The sequence below is a fragment of the Aricia agestis genome, chromosome Z (genome assembly GCF_905147365.1).
Source record: "Aricia agestis chromosome Z, ilAriAges1.1, whole genome shotgun sequence".
Taxonomy (NCBI): domain Eukaryota; kingdom Metazoa; phylum Arthropoda; class Insecta; order Lepidoptera; family Lycaenidae; genus Aricia; species Aricia agestis.
In genome coordinates this window covers 35,733,473-35,756,952 of record NC_056428.1, presented here as the reverse complement: position 1 = coordinate 35,756,952, position 23,480 = coordinate 35,733,473, and the positions used below count along the sequence as shown (strand labels likewise).

General features: G+C 33.6%; 1 protein-coding gene across 10 annotated transcripts in view; it reads left to right on the top strand.

The window, feature by feature from the left end:
- LOC121738622 (coiled-coil domain-containing protein AGAP005037) overlaps positions 1-23,480 on the top strand; it is a 213,717-nt gene that overhangs the window by 177,820 nt on the left and 12,417 nt on the right. For 5 of the 10 annotated variants that reach the window (XM_042130799.1, XM_042130803.1, XM_042130802.1 and 2 more), the window contains 7 exons: positions 17,910-18,042; positions 18,155-18,268; positions 19,348-19,483; positions 19,969-20,067; positions 20,294-20,469; positions 20,781-20,837; positions 21,992-22,081. In XM_042130799.1, coding sequence (XP_041986733.1) covers positions 17,910-18,042; positions 18,155-18,268; positions 19,348-19,483; positions 19,969-20,067; positions 20,294-20,469; positions 20,781-20,837; positions 21,992-22,081 — 805 coding nt within the window. The remainder of the gene's footprint in view (positions 1-17,909; positions 18,043-18,154; positions 18,269-19,347; positions 19,484-19,968; positions 20,068-20,293; positions 20,470-20,780; positions 20,838-21,991; positions 22,082-23,480) is intronic. The other 5 variants (XM_042130805.1, XM_042130801.1, XM_042130800.1 and 2 more) reach the window with 4 other exon arrangements.

Here is a 23,480-nt window from a genome sequence, read left to right as displayed (position 1 = left end):
ATTAACACGGACAAATTCGGGTCGAGTTGCGTAACACTTCCTAATATTGTCGGAAAATTTAAATCGAGATGAATTGCCGAACATTAATTATGACATACGATTTATTAAGACGGAATGTAGGCCTACGTGATATAAGCCTTGCCTTCCGGCATATTGGTTACTACTACGTCCTACGGAACTTTGTATATTCACCAAATTATTTTTGAATTAATAATATTTGAAAATAAAACCGACTTACAAATTCCTTATCTCAAAAACTACTGAAATGATATAGATGAAACTTATAGTATTTCCCGAGTTGAGAAATACCTAGTTCAACAAAAAAGAATTACGAAAATCGGACTTGTAGTTCCGCAGATATGCGAACACAAACGTAAAAGCATCATGTTATGTACATGATGCTTTTACGTTTTGTTCTGGAAATATTACATAGATAACCTTCTTTTTTGGAGTTGGTTAAAAATCTATATTAATTGTACAATCTGTCCCTTTGTAAATAAAATACTGCAAATTGTTAATTTCAAAGCTAGAAGTCACAAGAAATACAAATAAAATCGGCCAAGTGCAAGTTGGACTCGCGCACGAAAGGGTTCCGTGCCATTATAATTTATAGAGCAAAAATAGTAAAAAAATGTGTTTTTTGTGTGGGAGCCCCCTGAATTATTTAATTTTTATTATTAATTATTAAAGATTAAATACAGCTGAGTATTTTGTGAACATTTCAGGTGCCAATCTGTTGTCATCATTGATACCGAGCAAAAAATGTATGAAAAATCACGTTTGTTGTATGGGAGTCCTTAAGTATTCAATTTATTTTGTTTTTAATATTTGTTGATATAGCGGCCACAGAAAAACATAATCTGTGAAAATTTTAACTCTCTAGCATTACCGTTCTTGAGTTACAGCCTGGTGACATATAGACAGACAGACGGACAGATATCTAAGTCTTAGTAATAGGGTCCCGTTTTTACCCTTTGGGTACGGAACCCTAAAAACGAAAAAATACGAAATACAACGTAAAATTAATGAATAACGCGAATATAGCACATATTTTTACATAATTATGAATATTATGAATTTTATTAAAATTACTAGCTGTTGCCCGCGACTTCGTCCGCGTCAGCAAAATGTGATAAAAAAAGAAAATGAAAAAGACTGAAATTTTCCCCTTCCTTACCCAAATAGTAAAACTGGGATCTTGTTAAGTAGTTGAACTGATCACTTTTCGTGAACCTAAAGTTGTAGAAAAAAACGCCAAAACTGTAAGTATAGAAAATCTTAATGAAAACGAATAAGAGTAAAATTATTATCTTAATATATATATTTCTTGTGTGCGTGTGTATGTGACTGAACTCCTCCTAAACGACTGGACCAATTTTGATGAAATTTTTTGTGTGTGTTCGTGGAGATTCGAGAATGGTTTAGATTTACAGTTTGGTCTACTAGAAAATGTTTTTTCAATTAATTTCTTATTTATAAGGAGTTGTTGATTTTGGAATGTTTTACATTAGATCCGGCGGACGGCGCTATCATCGCATTCAATATTATTCTATTTCAATTTTAGTTTGTCCTGACAGATGGTGCTACGATTAATTTGAAAAAAATTTTGTTATTCAATTCATGTGCTGATTAAAATATTAAATAAATAACACATAGGCTACAATTTTAACCGACTTTCAAAATGGGGGAGGTGTTATGTTCGTTTTCTTATATTCAACGATTACTCCGCCGTTTGTTAACCGATTTTCAAAATTTTTCTTTTGGTATATAGGGTATCATCCCAATTTGGTATTATATTCAGAAAAGTGGTGATCTGATGAAGGATCCATAAGTAATCGAGGGAACTCCTCAAAACTTATAGGGAAACATATGGTGACTTCGGTTTCGTGAGAAGTATTCTAAGCATATGCTACCAACAAGTAAGATTTTGCACCGAGATATACCTGGTATACTGTGGTTCGGAAGGTGCTGAGAGAATTCCTGATTCTTTATAGATACAAGTTTGGGAGTTTCGGCGTTGTTTTAAGAACAGAAAGCATATGCTACTATGCAAATTACATTCTTCATCATCATCATCATCATCATCACTACCATATTATACCATTTCATAGTCTTTTAGATCGAGACTCGAGTTTGTCAAGCGATAATTAAAAAAAATCTATATCTACCTAATATTATAAACCTGAAGAGTATGTTTGCTTGAACGCGTCAATCTCAGAAACTACAGGTCCGATTTAAAAACTTATCTCAGTGTTAGATAGATCATTTATCGAGTAAGACTCATCATTTATCGAGAAGGTTATATTATATTATTACTCTAAGACTAATACGACAGAAGAAACTCAGGAAAATGTGGGAAAAACGGGGGAAATATTTTTTATGGGAAAATGTACCTACGGATTCTGTAAAATTTCTAATTTACGCGGGCGAAGCCGCGCGGGACATCTAGTTTTTAAATAAAAATTGAAACCGACTTCCAAGGTTGAGAATAGTAATTTTCTTAAATGAACTAAAAAGTATTAATTAATAATTATTAATGTTCTGTACTCAGTATTCTGTTCTCAACCTTCATAATTTGAAGTCGGTACCAGTCATATTATAAGTTGCAGTCTATTATTTTGTCATAGAACTGGCGATTAGGTTAGCTGGTAGTTGGTACCGACTTCAAAATAATGAAGACTGAGAACAGAAGTACTGAGAACAGAATATGAATTATTTAATACTTTTTAGTTCATTTAATCTAGATCTACAAAAAAGCAGTAAATTGCACATAGAAATTGCGCTAAAGTTAGCTGCTACGGAGTAAAAAATTATGAAAATTGAATACAGAAATAGTTGAAGCGTCTATGTGTGTCCCAAAAAATATCCAGGAGTTCCCTCTATATCTCACCAATTTCAGTATCAGCCTGCCTAGCATACGCCAACGAGATATCTCACTCTACATGTTTTCTCAATGTTTGATGGTTTGTCTCTTCATCTCTATTGACTCTAGCATGACAAAAAAAGTTTTCTCTTGCGTAGATCTATCATCGAAATAACACATTTTTTATAGAGCTTTGTCGAGATAATGTCGAGATTTTGATATTATGAGACGAGTAGTTTTTAATTATCTCGAGAGTGAGTTATCTCGTTGGCGTATGCTAGGCAGGCTGATCACCATTTTCGTAAACATTGTACCTATACCTATAAACACTAAATAGCAACAAAAGAGTTCTGAAAATCAGTTAACAAACGGTGGAACAATAATAATATAATCAAGGGCAAGATTTTTGATGATGTGATGATTCATGGCATAATTATAGTGATGATGATGATTAGTATTATTGACACATTGACATAATAATATGCTTTTAGTTGTTGAAACAACGCCAAAATTGCCGAACATTTATCTACTTATAAGGATTCAGGAGTTCTGTTTTTTTAAATATATTTTTCATGGGCCGAAAGTACCCAAATTGGAGATATTTCGAACCTTTAAAAATTAATATCTTTAAAAATATTAACTTTATCGTGAAAAGTTATAGGACTTTTTTAATTGGTATTTCAATTACGAATATAAAAAAAAATGTCCGGTTGAAAAATAACAATTCCTTGCAATTTATTGTTTAGGCAATATTTGTTTAAGCAATATGGCACCGGGTTGCGCCCTGGCAACATGCATTTATATCATCAGGAGGGCAATTTAAAGAGGATCGCATAAAAAAATTGAGGTGGAATAGTTTTCGGTACTCATGCGCCGACGGAACGTTTGCCGGGATAGGACAGTAGTAGATGTATTTTTTTGACCAGGTTAAAACGCTCTTTAACCAGGTTTTTGGATAAGTGTTCGTTCGGAGCGAAATAGAGATGCGAGCGGTTTTGCTTCTGAAATTAACCTGGTTAATTTCTCGCGGAAAGTAACTAGTGCTGTGATATCTTCTATCCCTTTCTAGTGCATCACCTAATAGCCAATAGGCCATAACTTGTTTATGTGTGGACAATGGGTGATGGTCGGTCGTGGTGTGTGTGAGTGGGCGGGGCGAACATAACCTCGAACGGTTCTAACCGGTATTTTGAGCAGTGAGCAATTTCATTTTGCTCTTAGAACAAAACCAGAAATAATTACGGTCCGTTCAGAGCGGAATCGAAATGAAAACGCTCTTTTGGAAATGTATGGCGTTTCTAACGAACAGGATCGCGAATATTAACCAGGTTTCCGAGCCCTGATGTATATATTGTCATGTCTTTACACAAACGTCTGTTCACAGAAATGAATTTCACATTAAATTTACTTTGAAGCGTTTTCATTATAATATGTTATTACATAAAACATAATTAAGATTAATTTGACCAAACCGACTTGCAAGTGAAAAAGCATTGGTTGTGAACAAATTTTTTGAAAGTATATGGGACGATATTTTATACGTCGACCAAGAAAGAATATTGTTATGATTCATTTTCGTTCGAACATACTAAAGACTAAAGTAATACAAATTGTTCGATTAATGTAATTAAGCTCTCATAGTCAACTAACTTATTACTAGAATCACAATATTATGATATCAATATTAATATTACCTTACCGTACTTAACTTACCGTTACATACCGGTGGGTGTAGTTTTCATAGTGCATGTATATTGTGGGCGTCAAATAATTTGCCGAGAAAAATCCAGCCGCCACTGGCTAAAACCGGTTTATATAACTAACTAGTTTTTGCTGCAAAACGACGAAAATTAAAAAGTGAGAAAAATGCAATATTAAATGTAATGAAGACGGTCGCAGTGGTTAAGCGTGGGTAAGCCTTCTAGCCTTTATTATAATTATGTTTGTACGTCTTGCAAACGTAATTTCAAAGTTATCATTCTGCCGGGTAAGTCGAGGAAATAGCTATCAAAACTTGCTATGAGGCTCGCGATCTGTAAATGTACGTAAATATGCTGGTCCTGACTTTCTGAACTCTTTATGATGTGTTATGAACTTATGACTTATGAGTTATGACATTCATATAAAACATCATTATTAAGTTTTATTAAGCGACTTGTGTAACTGTTTTTGACAACTAAGAAGAATATTTTACAAGTTACACGTGCGTAATATACAAGATTATAAAGAAAGTACAGCTTGATAAGAATAATATGCGAAGTGCGTATATAAGTCAGAAGTTTGTATTTTTATTCGTATTTAAATACTTGTGACTGTTAGCGTATTACTATTTAGTATTTACTACTCCCTAATATTGACTTTATAACTTATTAAGACAAAATATTACAAACTACTTAGTATAACCTAAAATTAAATTAATAAAACGATGCCTCAAAATAACCAAAATTGCAGTAACAATGAAAACCGCTTATATCTTTGTACTTCCGTTTCTATTAGATTAAGAACAAAATGCTACTTTTTCGCTTTCCCTATGGCTCTAGAGATATCCAAAGAGGAAGATATTCCACATATTTCTAGGAATAATTTTCTATCACGATCACGTCACAAGTAAATTGCGATAATAATTAGAGATTTTATGTTTGTTTATCTTTTTAAATATCAGCAAAAACTTAACACTGTCATAGAAGCTTTCTTGTTGTTCTTGTCGGCGTCAGATAATATCACCAGTTGGTCCCAATTTAGTGTCATTCTCAAATCCCCTTAAAATCAATAAATCGATTTTGATATTGTAGTTTAACCGTGCTATTAGTAATAGCTCCCACACCGGTTTCGGTGACGGTGGCCGGTTTCATTGAAACCAGGCCAGCTACGCAGGAGTAATTTTTATAGTGCCCAAGTGTGTGCGCAGTACACAAGAGCACTCTCTATTCCTTTACTCTCATAACCCAGTGGGACGGCAGACCGACACGACCGGCGAGAGATCAGGCGCAGGACCGACTTTTTACATGCCCATCCGACGCATGGATCATCTTACTTGTCAGACAATCAGGTGATCAGCCTGCATTGTCCTAACCAAACTTGGAAATAACATGTTTCCAACGCGGGAATCGAACCCACGACCTCCGAGTCAAGAGCCGCGCTCTGTACCACTAGACCACGGAGGCGTTAAAAAAAAACCGTGCTATTAATATTACAAAGACGAAAGTATAATATGTCTGACTGACTGTTACTTCTATCGTTACATATTTATCGTAATTCAATGAATAGCGAATAAGGTGACAACAAACAAAACATAACAAATAAAAACTTTTGTTTTTCTTTTCAGAAAATATAAAAGTTTTCTTCTCGACCAAAAATAGACGATTGTTTACATTCATTTGTGTAAACGATATGTCGTTTACAAAAACATATTATTATTATAAGTAAGTATTTAAAATTACTAGAGATCGTCCAATTGTAGATATTCGACCTCAAAAAAAAATGTAATTAGAAGTTTCAAATTTCAACGATTTTCTATTGATATTCTATTATCAAAATTTTGACTTTTTATTAATTCTTCTTTTATATTTAACTCCTGCGATAGGCTCAGATTAATAAAGTCAAATGAATAATCTAATGCAGTATTTAAGATTCAATAAAAAAAAACTAAATCTAGTTTAAATTTGACAACAGACTTAAACCATAAATAAAAGAGTAGGTACAATTCGTAGAATTCGTGTGCTTATCAATCAAAATCTCCTAGTGTGTGTGTTGTAGTGTGTGTAATGTTTTATTTGTTAAAAAATGTATACCTAATATAATATTTATGATATCTGTTAGGAAAGATTTCCATAAATGACATACATTAGGTATATTATAGGCAATGTATCTATATATGTAGTTATGTTACATACATTAATTCATGGCATTACATATTGTAATATACAATAATATGTAATACGATGAATGGTATGTAACATTTCATGGTATTGATACGTGTGCATTACGATTGACTTAGCCTAGTATGCCGTAGATAGGTAATGTATACCTTATATGACTTTAGAGAAACCAGTGTACCGAAAATACACACGTCCTGAGCATAAACAGAGATGTCCGTTTACTAACAGTTACTAAGACCGAGTATGTTTACACAGCATAGCTATTATGTAAAATGTATTCCAACTAGTTACCTCTAGAATCAGTTTACACAGTATTGAATAAACTTGGAAACGATGAGTTGCTGATTCTCTGCTATCCCTTTATACAATTTCACTAAAATTTTACATTAAAATAAAATTTACATTAGAAATTTATACATCGGGCCTATTTATGGAACTACGAATGATATTAGTGATTACAAAGGAGTATGCCTTGGAATTGTAAAACTAATTGGATCTTTATCTTAGATTTGTATGTTCTCACAGTGATCATAAAATGTAAACATACGAGAATATAATACATCTAACTAGACTAAAGCTAAAAGTCTACAATTTCCAATCCTTTGACTTTTAACTGAGACATGGCAAATCGACACAACTATTTCCCAGACTTAAAATGGACCATATGGAACGTCAGTGATATCATTTCCGGCGTCTAAAGCCGGATATGAGAGGGAAGTAGGATTTTATTTAGTCTGGTAAAATTCACATCTGGCCAACTTGTATAACTCTGATACTGGCTTTTATATAAACGGACTGTATAATATTAGACTCGTCCGTCCACTGTGAAACCAATATAATCACATATTGCGGTACGCAATTCCATCACAGAGGGACATTTCAAAGAATTTTAGTCCGTTCCGGTAATTGAATTTCGAAGCTCTATCTGGGTGGACAACAATAGTAAATATTGCATCTTTTCCTCATTTTATAGAACCCACATAATATTATTTTTTAATGTTTTGAATTTGAAAATTAAATCTTTATAATATTGGTAGTCCACCAAGCTACTCTTACTTAATGATCGCCATTTTAAAGTTTATTTTCAAAATCTTAGAAGGTAGTATCGTAACTTAATTCCTAATATTAATTTAAAATTGAGGTTTATGCAGTTGAACAGACCCCGTACCACAGAATACATATTAGTACAAGTACCTGTACGTAATTTTGGACTAACCCATAACTATTACGTCATACCATCCATATACACAGAATATATTTAAATATTAGTAGTACCGACCATAGACAGCAACAATTATTAATTTAACATGCATAAAATACTTCAGGCCCACAATGGTAGCTTTAATAAGTTTAAAAGGTTTAATCAATGTCGTCTACTCAGGTGACCGGATCACCAATAAGTAAAAAATACTTAATGTCACTTTCTCTAGATGTCTATTATTGTTTATCGCCACAGTTTACTAGTATATATTTGTAGTATTTTATGTTTGTACATATTTGTGTTTATCGCTTTAGGTATGAATACTAGTTATAAAATTATTATGAGTAAAAAGATTGTATTTAAAGTTCAATTATTTTTGATATTATTAAGTATAATATATCAAAATGTGTTGATCTTAGATAAGTTAAAAAAATATAAATTCCCAAACTAAATATTTATATACACAATCGACTAATCAGCTGATTCTGATGGGCTTGCCAATAGAACTGGTTTCGACATAATAAATTACGTAAAGTGCAAACAAGAACTGCAGGACTTGATTTGCCTAGTGCGTATGTTAAATATGCCACAGTTATCACAAGGTCATCCACAAACAAGTATGGTCTAAAATATCGCTCAACTTGAACTGATCCAATTTTACAGCATTTTACTACCATCAGAGAAAGAGGCTAACGAGTATATGCGGAATGCGCCAGAAGTTAAAATAAAGTTTAAATCGTGTTATAATGTCTCATCCACATCTATAACGATACTAAACAAGGGCGCTGTTAGACGTTGTGATGCGAAGACTGTTGACACCTTGTAGTTTTACATAAATTAAAACTCGGCGCGCCTGAAATTGGTTTTTCCCTCAAAAGATTATATTTACATCATAAAAACCTGGTGCTTGCTTGCATGGAAACGAGTTGGCAATTTACGGCCACTCTAAGCGCTCAGAAATTGTGTGTTCCAACGTTAACCATGTAAAAGCTTACATTTTAAATATAATAAAGTCCCTGGACTCTTTCGCTAGCCACTTTGAGTATGTAAATTGTTTTGTTCTTTTGGTCTTTGTTCTGTGTGATAATTCAATCTGCTTTTGAAGTTTTAATTCAAAAGGAGGTATTGCCGTTACTGCTTAGGTACATAAAAATCGTCAAGTTGCAAGGACACTTACAGTACTTAACACATACGTCTAAATTCCTTTGCTGTCGTAATATTTCGGCCATAAGCTCAAGCTTCGTATTGGTGTATAGGATTTTTTGCGTGACATTCATGATTCAAGTGTCTGCGGGCTTCGTGTCACGTGGTGTCACGCAGCGGTTGCCCGCGAAACGTGTTGACGGGTGTAACGCGATGTGACGTCGGATTAGCGGGCACATTAGATGTATGGAGTCAAAATTGCGTAACCAGTCGACCTTATTCCAGGCAACAATCACATGTTTATAAACAGTTGAAGGCTGTAAAAAGTTGATCAATGAAATTGGTTGAACTCACTTTCTCATGACATTTTGACATGCTGTGCCAAGTTGCAGGTATGAAATGTTATAGCCTGTAATTACTAATTAATCTAATTAGTCTAGGTTTCGAATTTCCCCAACCTGCGTTACTAAGAATTGATTATAGAGAGCACACACAGGAATAGAGGATGACCTTTCACCAGTTTCATAGGCATCATTGGTAATTTTAACGGGGAGGTTTGAATTTACATCTTTCTAGACCGACTTTTGCAACCAACTTACTCAACTGAGAGTACTTAAATTAAACCTTATTTAACAGCTGTAATAAAACGAGTTCCACGTGATGAAAAATTCGGCTACTTTTACAATTGCGTAGCGTTGTAATTAAATACAAATTCCTCATAAATAACAGAAATATTTTAAAGGCATCGACGACAGCTATTAAAGATTATTAGCTATTCAAGAATTTGCTGCTTTCAGAGCTGTTTGGCGTTATATTTTGTGTAAAATATAACGTTATGATAATTTTTATTCTCACATACTTTTGTAAGATTTTTGTGGCTACCGTTTTCGTTTGAGGTTAATCAAACGTAGTCATTAAGTTAACTTAAAATTAAATGTGTACTTATAGAATTCTTTAGAAAAGGCATGATGACTAATTTTTTTTCTTATTGGTAATTGAAAGACCTTTCAAAAATAGAAACATCGGTGAAAGAATGACTCTGATAGCTTATAAAAATTAACCAAGATATCACAATGACAATTCAAACATCTCATAAAATAGACGCCCGAAACGCTCCATACATAAATGCTACTCGATTATGACGTCACCAATCACCATAGAATTGCTTGTAGGAGTTGTAGGCATCGTGGGAGAACTTTGTACGATAGCTATACCTACTTATTATCCCATCAAGCCGCGTACCAGCACCGGTGATCGCGACAACAATATAATACAATAGCATTTCCAAGAATCCCCGATCGAAGGATTAATTATTGCGCTTTTGAAAGTGGTTTCATAACACAAGTTGCTTTAAATTACATAAGTTATCGAATGGTATAGAAATATTAAGAAATTTAATTGAAAAAAAAATCGACTTGAATATCCAACTTTGAAGGCGCTGCATAACAAAAAATGCTATCAAGCTGAAATTTTGGAAACACTTTTTTTACCGTTATTTCAATGTTTCTGATATTTAAGGGAAGCGGCCTTAAATATCAGAAACTACTGATAAGATGCTTTGCAAAATCCAAAATGAAGTGAAGACGTGAGTTGGAGAGCACGATAACTAACATTTTTTAACATACGTTTATTTAAAACGAACTAACTTTGTAATGTATCTACTTTATCACCTGGCCAATATAATATCTGGCTGGACATAAAATGCATAGTTTTTTATTTCAAATAATTTTTCTGGTCCAAAAGCCCTCAATTTACACAAAAAAAACGGCATTTTTTACTGTTACTTATCGTGTTCTTTCACTCACGTCTTCTAGTATGTTTTGTACTTTATAACCCCCGACCAAAAAAGAGGGGTGTTATTATAGTTCTATCTAGCTGGCTAATAATAATTGGCTTGTCTTAATCTTTTCCCACGACATCATTACCAACCACCTTTACCATTTTTAGATTTTTCTAGAGTAGATTATGGTTTTTAATTAGACAAATTTGTCGTATCCTTTAGGTTTAATCATTAAATGTAATTTAATACATTTTATTGCGACGGAATTCTCGAAGCCTCATTACTCACAAGTCACAGCCCACAGGCCATACACTCTTGAGTACCTACCCATTAACGTAATACACCACTCTAGCTATTCATAAGCTAAGATAGTCAATACATTATATTGTGTTGTAGGTATTGACAAAGTCACAAGTGTGACTCTTTCTATCCATCGGCACAATTCTTCAAAAAGACCTGTCAGAGTCTAGAAGGCCTTTATATAACTTTGCTTTGAAATTTGAATATAAAATCTTTACTCAATCCACTCTAAATATTTATATGCAGCCGAATAGAGATAATATAGAATATATCCTCCTTCTTGGAAGTCGGTTAAAAGAGATTGGGCCGAAATCTAAAGTATAAATCAGTCGCTCTATATTCCGCAGTCAACATTAGTCTGTTCGGTAAGTGGGCACAGAACTCGTCCCTACTTCTTACGTCAACCAATTAATACCAGTTATTACATAAATTATCGCCAGATTTGAAATTATTTATGCCGTTTTAAAATTGAGTGTTGTTCTTGAGTTAAATGATCTTGATGGACGACCACCATAGTTCCATATTTAATGTTGTAAATGCGAAAGTGTGTATGTATGTCTGTCTGTTACCTTTTCGCGAGCAAACCGCTTAACCGATTTTGCTGAAATTTAGTATATAGATACGTTGAGTCCCGGGAAAGGACAAACCATATGTATACTTTTTATCGCGGAAAAATGTACGATACATTTATTACAAACGAACTTTGGCGCAACCAAGTTATTGAAATAGTTATTTAAATTAGTTCTTTAACAATTTAATATATAATCTTTAATAAACATTTTTTCACTAACTAATACTTTTGTAATTTGTTGTTTGACATCCATACTATCTGATGATAATAATATTAAGTTTCACCGCTCATAGAGTCATTAGCAGTGCATGTTTAATGAATAGATCTAATCTCTTCATTAAACAGAAAAGTTACATGAATTTCTCGCTTACTTATAACGTGGTAGTAGAAGATCGTATCTATGAAATAAAACAAAAACCCCAGCATATCGAAACTTTCGCCTTTGATTGTTTTCACCAGCCAACTCTATAACACACTGTAACTTACTTTCAAAAACTCTATCGAAGATTATGTAATAAACGTAATTGTTAGGTTGTGCGACGCAATCAGAATTTAAATTAACTGGTCTAACATTTTGTCATTTTTTAGGGTTCCGTATCCAAAGAGTAAAAACGGGACCCTATTACTGAGACTGCGATGTCTGTCCGTCTAACTCCAGACTCTAACTCAAGAACCGCTATAGCTAGACTTCTGAAATTTTCACAGATTATGTAGGTATTCCTGTTGCCGCTATAACAACAAATACTAAAAACAATATAAAATAAATATTCAAGGGGGCTCCCATACAAAAAACGAAAATTTTGTCTACCGCTCTATAGCGGTACGGAACCTTTTGTGCGCGAGTCCGACGAGCACATGGACGATTATTTAACATCACTATTCACTGCAAACACTGTTTTTACATGTATTTTCTTTTGTAAGCTTGTGGTATTTCACATGAAAGCACTGCAAACGTATTTAGGAATATAATACTCTTAAATACGATTCTAGTGTACCTACTTGTTGATTATGAATATTCTAATTCATAAAGCGTGTTTTGTTATTAAACGGATGGGTATAAATATATATTTTTTGAAATAAAAAATTGTTTTTATTTCAAAATAAAAAAAACATTACCAGAAATTCATAAAAAACAGTGAAAATAAATAAAACGTATAATATCGAATAATAATCTGCACACAATCGGATATTTTAACCTTTAAAACAAACCACACTGTTTTACCGCTTTCTTTGGATAAGCTCCCCCAAATAATCTTACTGGTGTTTCACTCCATAAGACAGTAAAATGTTTTTTTGATACATCTTGTTCTAAGCATTTGTAACTTGTTATAATGAATTCCACCCCATAGTTTCTACTTTCCTGTAGATCGCTGGAAACATGAAAATTTAAATTAAATAAACGATTTATTCTTTCAACTTTCCTACATACCTTCGGCATCAAGGATGGAGGAACATGGTCTTTGGTTAGATCAATGTCTGATCTGTATCTGTGTATGTCTGGAATGCTTTCGTTTCCGCCCACAAAACTATGTTTATTTTTTTCTCCGCTGCTTCCGATAATGTCGCGCTCGTTCAAAGCATTGCCGATTTTAACGTGTTGGTTAAATTTGTTTTTAATGTTTTCAAATTTATTAATGAATTTTAAAGCGTTTACAGCTTTTGCTGTTTGGTCAGAGAATAAACTGTTCTCATTATTTAATGATATTGTCACGTTGAAAGGGCTCGATAGGTTTGATATTTCTCTTCTATGAATAAGACTATCATCCACAATAGTATCCGAGTAGTTTTTAATATATTTATTTTGTACTGGACTTTGTTTAAGTTCCATAAAGTTATTGATTTTGTTTGGTAGATTTAGTTTTGGTGAATCAATGAATGGATTTGTCTCTTTGAATGAAGCTGTATCCCTTGGAGAAAATATATTGCTATGTATGTTATGCCATTTACTTTCATCAGACAGACTTTTCATGTACATTTCATTTTTCTGTATCATTTCATTTTTGTGTATATTGTTAGCTATTAAAAATTTGCTCGATTTCAAATAAGGTAGAGTATTCACAAAATTTTTATAAAAATCTTGGTACAATATTTCTTTTTCACTTTTTTGTTTAGGTAAGTTAGTTTGTGATCTTAATTTATTTTTAATGCTAGCTGATATTTCTTCAGAACTATAATTAATGTTAACTTTTCTATGCAACCGATAATCTTTATCCATTTTATTTTTTCCTCTGTTTGTTATTTCTACATGTTGCGGGTTAGTTTTTGCATGCTCATGCAATATGAAACTTCTTAAGTCGTTCTCTAAAATTTCGATGTTAATTTCTGGATGTCTATTTTCTCTCTTTTTAATTTGATGTTGAAAGTAATATGTTTTACGAATTTCTTCAGGTGCTAAGATTTGCGATGGGATTAAATCTGAAGGGTATGGGTAGTGATCTGAAACCTTAGGTAAAGGAATAGTTTCTGGTATATTCCTTTGTAAACTCCTAGCACCATTAATACTTTTTAGATAATTTAAAACGTCTTTTGCAAAACTGGAAGTTGTCCACTGACCATATACTTCCTTTTTCTTTTCCACTGGTGGTGGCGTTTCAATATCAGGTATCATCGATTGAAAGGTATTATGCCTTACTGAATTTTGACTCAAAACTAACTCGTTAGGTCCTTTTCCACTAAACGTAAATTTACTTGGATCTTCTTTAATAACATTCATTGGAAATGAATTTTCTTGAGTCATTTTTAAAGGCAAAGGTGGAGGTGTTTCATATTCAGATAATAGAGGCAGTTTTTTAGTATGTGAACCAAATTGCTCATATTGTTTATTCCTGCTTAGCACTTCCCATAAGTTAATTATGGTTCTATTATTTTGATTCTTAGGTTGAATTAAGTTATTTACTGTGTTATTTTTTAAAATCATTTTAGGACCCAAATCTACTCCAATATCATGTTCAAATTGGCTGTATGGAGTATAAAATTTGATAAAATTTCGTGGAAGTTTATTGATTTGGTGTGCTGTATCAACATTTTTCATTGTTTGTAAGGCTATTTGGTTCTCTAGTACTTTTCTAACTTCACTGTTATGATCGTTCAATTGAGTTTTGCTAATTTTATATCTTTGTGCATTATTGTTATACTGATTGGAGGTATCATTTTTGTCTATAACGGATATCAGTAATATATTTACACCGTAAATCTCTCCCTCGAGGCCGTTCGGAGAACCTAAGAAACATTATAAACATTACACAAGGTATATTAAATTGTAAAGTATTCTAAATAGCTAGAAAATTACCGTTTTGTGATGATCCATATCCAAATATAAAATGTCCTCCTGCTGGTAATTTGTAACCAAATATCTGAAATAAAGAAAATTATACATTTTGTAAAAGCTGCTGTAAAATTAAACTTTAATATAGTAATGTTAATTGCTAACTGTAGCTAATTGCCAACTCTAACAACTGAGTATAGTAAAAAATGGCAAAAGAAAAAAGTCGAACTCTAATTTTGATTGATTATAAGTTATTTATCAACTAGTCGTTAATGTGAATCTATTAAATATCACGAGAAATAACATTATCATCATTATAGTAAAAAAATGATATCGGAATAGAAGCGCATATTTACTTATAGCCTAAGATGTATCTGCGTACATCAATAAACGAGATAAAAGAATCGCAGAACTTCGTAAGCCTTATCGGGTACATTAATGGTCAAACTAAGATCAAACAGGATCATTCGACGTAAATAATAGAAATGTTATGAAGGTTGGCAAAAAAGTTTGTAAGATTCTTCTGATAGCCTATTGGCCTAATTCATATTGATTTCTGTGTAGACCGTAACGTCATGATAATTTTTTAAAGTTTAGAGCTTTTGCAAATATTCTTAAAGTTATAGTCCGTGAATAAAATATTTGTTTTAATTAAGAGGTGTGCGATCGATGTTATGGATTGCCAAAGTTTCCCATGGAGATATTCGTACATACACTTTTAGCTGCTTCACAGGACGCAAGGCGACCGTTAAAGTAGAGTGCCCATGTCCCGAAGTCTGACTGGTAGGATAAACAGACGTGATGCCATGTGTCCCGGGTTAGGTCCACCGCAGTACTGGCGAACGTTTCATCCTTAATTGATAATTTTACTGATTTCCCCTCTTCCTCTATCCAAAGCCTCATTATTCGATCGTTGCCATGTACTGAAAATACAATAAAAGATCTTACATTACAAAGCTTCACGTGAAATTAAATTATAGCCCAAACCACGAGGCGAGAGTCACACATTTAATATTATGAAGTATATTAAATAAAATAATTTGCATGAAATATTATTAGTTAAGGCTCTTCGTCTAGACTACTGCCATTGTTTCGCTACATTTGTACAATTACATCATCTGTTGAAAAATACATTGTCACCCTAAAATGTGCATTGGACCAAGATAATGTAAGCCAGTGCCCATTAAGTTCAGTGCCTGGTCTTCATTTGAAGTAGCCGGCAGGGTTACACATGTTCGTATACTCATTTTAAAAGTGCTTTTATTCAGCCATAATAAACATGTAAGTAAAGTTCGCTTTGCATTTACCTACTATACGTGCAAGCATTGTGCATATAAATATTGTCTAATAAACAATATTTTCACTAGCCATAGCGTTACACCCTAGTCCAGCAGTAACACAATATTACTCAATAATAGTAATTAATGTAAAATAATTTAAATTTTATGTTTACTATAGGTTATGTATAGGTGTTATAAGGAAGCTTATTACAAAATATCTTACCCGTGTAGGTAAAAATAGTCTGCTCGTCCGAAAATTCAAATACGCGAACCCAAACACATAAAGTGAATTCACGAATAGGAGGTGTGTCAATATCATATTGAAGATACTGGAAATGTTAAGTTTTTTTTTTTTAATATTTGCTGGTCACATAACTTGATATTTTGATATAGATATATTATGTACACTTAACTATAGAAATATAAGGAGATTTAAATATAACAAACCTGCGGAAATCCTTTTTGTGTTAGCGCAATTTTATATACAGGATGGTTGATTGGTTCGACGCTATTTATAAAAACGACTACGAAATACGTGACACGCCACATGTTACACCAAAAATTTGGAATAATTTTCGTTATTTGATGCTTTTATTACTATATTCCATAAAAAATATGCAGCTAAGCGTGAGCTTTCTATAACATTCGAAATACAAAATCGGATCCAAGCATAAGATTTTTTTTTATCAAACTGCTATACTTTTTATTCTTTAACTTCTCGTGTTTACTTAAAGAAAACATAACAACTACTAACACCATGTACTGTAATAATTGATATAAAATAATGTCTGCTAACCGCAAATAATTTCTACTACATTGTGGTAAGATGCAGGCACTCAATATTTATATACACTTTACAACGTAAAAGTTCTTACACAAATATAATATTATATTTTACGTAATCGGCTTATTCAAATTAATAAATTTAACAATAACTTATTATACCTTAACATACCTGCAAAAATATAGATAAAAACACCATCATAATATTCTATATTATCTACTAATCTACCATTGAATCGTTTAAATTTTAGTGAAATAATTCAGCATTCAACAATCATCAGTATTCGACAAAATGACAACCCGAATTAAATGGGGTATCCAAACACGCCAACGTTTCAATGTTTAAAAATAATGGAAATTTCAGAACTGTCTGTTAATGCCAAGCGAAACTCACTTCAGTACCAGCTTGGTAAAATGAAAATCCAAACATTGCGCATCCGAACTAACAAGATGTGTTTTTCTCCTTTTGCCATTTCTGGTGTAAATTCCAACTGCTATGCCAATAGATGCAACCTATAATTGAAATGTAGACAATTGAAAATTTTAAACTAATCCTGAATCGCAGATTAAAATGTTTACTTTTCTTGCTTGTTTTTATTAAAGAGAATATTTTTTTAATAAACATTTTAAGGTATTTTTATTTTATTTTAATAACTGACTATAAGAGTTTGCATATACGCAATGTAGGCAGCTTCACATTGGTGTTACGTGGAAACGTTTTACGTCCACATTATTTATACGTGACAGTTTTACGATATTGGTAACACTACAAGTTTACACCGTTCTATTAGAATAAAAGTTAAATGGTCAAGAGGATGATCTTATTTTACCATAACATATTGCAGGTAAAAGCTCCGGCGTACTACATGGGCACTGGTGCGCCGAGCACTTTGCCTCGCGGTGGATCTCTGCTTCGAGCATTTTCTCCTGCCGCTCCACCGGTGCCAGCCGATCGTGTGAAAACTATTCCACCTCCAGGTAAACTATAATAAATACTTTCACATTCAGAGATATAAAATTTACCAGTAACTTTTGTAATGGGTAAATCGAGAGTAATGATGCTTTGCATGAGGAGGTACTGTATGTGTAGGTGCGCCGTCCAAACCGGTGCGATCCTACATCCCTGGCAGCGGCTCGGAGCGGTGTTTCCCCTTCGCTGCTGCGGAATGCCCCCGCGGTACCGACCATCTCTATACTTTCCCTGGTAACCCCAGCCTCCTGTGAACTATTCGCTTCCAACACTTTTTTTGCTTGAGGCTTTATTAATTTTGCATCTCTTTTGATGACAATTACTGTTATATTGTCTCTTTCAGGCAGTTCCTATTTGATCCGTATAACACAAGCATACTATATATCTCCATTAATTACATAAAATATATTTATGTTTAATTATTTTGACTAACATAACATTTCGGTATTCAAAGTCAAACAAAATTGAACTGTGTCTTTGTGTGATAATTAACAATAACAAGTATTACTTGATAGATCTCAACCAGATGATTATATTTTCAAGAGTTCGAATTCTTGTATGCACGCAATCCAATCAATGTTCTTAAATAATATTTTATAATTAATGATAATGATAAACAATTAAAATAACTTTGTCTTTGTCTTCTTCTAACAATATCTCAATAAAACAATACTCGAACTTTAATAGTTTCTTGATCTCTTACTGTTTTGTAAGTGTCTATTTGCAATACTATCTACCTATTCCTGTTTTTAAAATGACCCACCCGTTATTGATTGCCATTTTAATTTTTAACTATAATATATTATTGAATGGCACGTGATTTGATTCCTTTTGCCTATGAATTTTGCACCGAGAGACATCTATTCAAACATCGTATAATTATGTTCTACTCTCTCTACTTTTAACTCAATATTTCTATGTCACCAATTAAATCACGTTTCATTTCCATTTTTACTTCAATTTTACCCTTATGAATATGTGTTGTGTAATAATATTCTTATGATTTTAATATTTTTACTATTTCGATAATGTCACTCTACAGTATTCAGTGTTGTAGCACAGGCCTCATGTGAATACAGTGGGTTACAAATAAGAACATCGAAGTGCCTTTTATGTGCTAACTCTCGTAAATATATTTGCTGAAATTATTGTAATGCTCTATTGCAAACTAGCAACGTGTCGCTTTTGTGTAACTCAAGTACAAAGTAGCGGAAGCAACTGAATGCACAATCTACACCTCATCAATAGGATTGTACGTAGATTGTGTGTTTAGTTCCGCTTGATTGAATACTTAACTCGATGTTGTATCGCAGCACACACTAGCGACGGCTACATGTCGTCTCCGGAGCGCGCGCCTCGAGCCCCCTACGAGGACCCCTACTATACCCAGTTCTTGGGCCAGGGGGCAGGTAGACCGACTATCACGCCCGTCATCGACGAGGAGGCTAAGTAAATATACAATTTCATGTAACATATTATTCTGATTCGTTGGTTCGCTACTCCTTGAATTTATCCAGCCATATCCCCAAGTATTATAAGATTATGTTATATAGGTACTATCAGAGAAGTTGATTTCAGGCAGATGGCGGACCTAAGTAATTTGGTCGCGTTAAGTCAAACTCAACCGACCGATCACAGCTAACATTAAATTGACTTACGGCCGTTCCCAATATTTGATCTATCTCTGGTTTGGCCCTACTAGAGATAGGAATAGCTCACATTAGACATTAGAGACATATATTTTATGTCAATTATGAGCTATTCCTATCGCTAGTAGGGCAAAACCAGAGATAGATCAAATATTGGGAACGGCCGTTAGCCGACCAAACGAGTAATGACGTAGGTCTGACAACTGCCTACGAATCAATTTCCTCGAGGGTACAAAAAGACAAATTATGATAGAAAAGTTTATTAAACAATTTCATAATTTACAGTGAAACCGTCATAATAGACGATGCGTATCAGATGTACGGGGTAGCCCCTCCCATAACAACTGCTCCTCGACCTATGCCTCGTCCCCCATATGATGCCAGGTAAACCAAATACAATAATAGTTTTAAGACAGTACAGAACAATTATAATATTCACTACTTATCCATAAAATCTTCTATGGGCTTATAAGACTTCCCGTCGTAAAGCCTGCTGTGCGATATTGTGGCCACAATCGTAGGTGCTTGCGTCGTTATAAGCAAAAGCGAATTCTGTAATCATTTTTTGATGGGATGATAAGGGATTTTTTGCTAATCAATTGATTTCTAGGCTGGGGCCACCTGTAGACGACATGCAGCGTCTTCGCGTCGAGAAAATGGAAAGGCAGCTCGCCAATCTTACAGGATTAGTCCAAAAGGCACTACAAGCTCCTGGCACTTCGGCACCAGCCGCTGCCCCGAGGCAGGACTACCAGCCCTACCCACCGGCCAGACCTGCCACCCAAGGTATGCTATGAACAATGACTGAAATTAGCCTATTGTCATAATTAATTGGAATTCAGACCACAATATCTTACAATCTTAATAAGATTCTAAGATATTGTCAGTTAAAAATAGAACAAATGCACACTATTTGATCTGTTTTTAATTACAACCATTCCCTGCTAAAAATAATTTAGAATTTTTAGATTCAGTTCACCAAAAATACAGATTCTTGTAATCGCGCCCTATTCGTTAGATTCTATTAAAATTTCGCAACACGAAACTCCGACGGTAAGGTTTTATTTTTAACGTGGCTTGCGTTTTCCTGCATTCAGATGCCGCACGATTTGCCAGCAACGAGAGACCTCCCAAATTAGGGAGAGACAGATTTCGTAAGTTAATCCGACGCGGTCCAAAATTTTGCAAATGCATTGCTAATGGTAACCAATCAAAGCTCACTATCACAACCGAGAAGTAGATTCGGGTACTATTTACGAACACACAACGGTTTTTTTACGTTAATGAAAAATCAAAACCGCAAATGATGGGTTCTACTGCATTCTATTAGCTGCCGAGTTAATGCGCGGTCCTAATAGTGAGCTTCTTCCGCACCTCACGGAATGTAGACAGGGAAAGTGACGCTTTCTCTCTATTACGTACATAACTGTGGCGTTTCGGGATATTTTTAACAAGCTAAATTTACATTCGCAATGCATTGCCATCTCTCCATACATTATCACGCCGTACGCTTGCTTGCTAATTCGTGTGATTTTTCTTAGTTCCAGCTTCATTTTTATAGACAACTATTGTGAACAATTTTTCATCTGCTGATTCAATGTTGTTTTCATACTGTATGATATGGAAACTTAATCGAATGTTCTGGATCGTAGATTTGAAGTATTTAAGTCGCAATATATTACGAGAACTTTAAGTTTGTAAAGAGGCTTTGGATTAATGTAGATAAGAATTGCTAAAGCATTTCGACCATGTAATATTGTTAAACTCATATTGTAGTGGCTAAAGCAAAAGGAACAGAGTATTTTGTAAAAAAATCGGAGAGAATTGTAGTTACAATTGGCTTACTGTAGATACTTAAAGTATGTACCTATTATAGTTCGTTCGAATCCAGTAATTTTAATATTTTGTTTAAAAAAAGGTTGCGTATTTGTTTTAAATAACTCGTCACGAGGCATTATTCTACCCACATCCATTACGATTTATCTAAAATTACATTTGATTTTTCCTTCTAGCACTTACACTTGCATCTACATTAAACCATTTGAATTCTAACGATATCATTCGTCGTATTATTTCTATTTTGTCTTAGCATTGGAAAATGTAAAGTATTTTTTCTTAAAACTTTATTTACTACTCGAAACAATCCCACTATTGTGTGAAGTTTTTAAAATGCAACAGTGCACCTTTTACGTGTGATTCACATATTTATATACTGTTTGATACACTACCCTTGTTATGTCCCTTTAACAAAATTAAATGTTATTGTTAAAAATGTTTGACGCTGACTTATGAATATTTGTTATTTCAGAAAAGTCAGTGTCTTTTGAGAAATCGGTATCATTTAGCGATGACCCACCAGACATGAACTCTCCCAAACAGCATTCGCCGCAGCATTCAGGTATGCATAATCATTTTATCACAAAAGATAGAGTACTTAGTTGTTGTCTGTTGAATTTGGATCTCGAACCCGCAGTGGTTTTTTGCCTTTATTAATTAGTTAGAGCCCGGTGGTGGTTCTATGTATACAGTATAATTACTATTGTATTGTCATATTACATTATAATAATAATATGTGTATATTTAAAGTTTTCATATTATGATTTAAGTATTTTAAAATACTCATACATATTATATTATTATTATTATCCACCCGTCGAACTTAGCCATGAAACGTTATAATATCTATATATACGTATACGTCTTCTTATAATAAAATCGTAGAGGTAAAATTTACATACATTGAAAATAAACTTGAAAAAACGAGTCATGGGCATAGTAGAAGAGTAGTAGAACACATTTTAACTGTTTTTGGAATTTTTGTTTCTCTGTCTGTATGTCTGTATGTTTGTTTGTCTGTTTGTACAGGCTAATCTCTGAATCCGCTGGACCGATTTCAATGAAATTTGGCATGATGATACCTTACATCACTGGTCAACATCTTAGATACTTTTTTAACATACTTTCAAAAAAGGAGGAGTTAATGTGTACTTTGCTGTTTGTACTCAGATTTTCAAAATTAATTTTTTGTTGTATAGATTGCCCGAATTTGATACCATTTTTACAATAAAGTCGGCCAAGTGCGAGTCGGGCTCGCACACGAAGGGTTCCGTACCCTTAAGGAGAAAAAATAGGCCAATTTGTGTTTTTGTATGAGAGCCCCCCTTAAATTTTAATTCTACACATAATTAAAAATTCTGTGAAAATTTCAAAACTGCCTGCCTGTTGTCATTATTGATATCGAGCAAAAAAGGGCAAAAAAATCATGTTTGTTGTATGGGAGTACCCCTTAAATATTTATTTTATTTTCAGTATTTTTTGTTATAGCGGCAATAGATAATATACACAATCTGTAAAAAATTCAGAACTCTAGCTGTAACCGTTCTTAAGGTACATCCTGGAGATATACAACGGAGTCTTAGTAATAGAGTCCCGTTTTTACCCTTTGGGTACGGAACCCTAAAAACGGTGACTTGATAAGTAAAGGAATTGAAGGAACTCCTCGAAATTAAGAACGACAACCAAAATGATTACCAATTCTAGCAAAGGTCGATCTATAAAACTTTTCCTAATATTCGTAAACGATTATCCAAACCCTGGATGGATATTGACCCACTGCGTATCTCAATTCGTTACCGGCCATGGAAATTTTAAAGTCAAACTTTACGGATCTAATTGTCACTAGCATCAGTCGAGCACATAGGTAGAAATGGTAGAATATGTACGACCGAAGGCAGTATGTTTGAATAAACCCCTCATCATGTTCTCTGGGAGAGTATTTTCTGCCAAGACGAAATAAC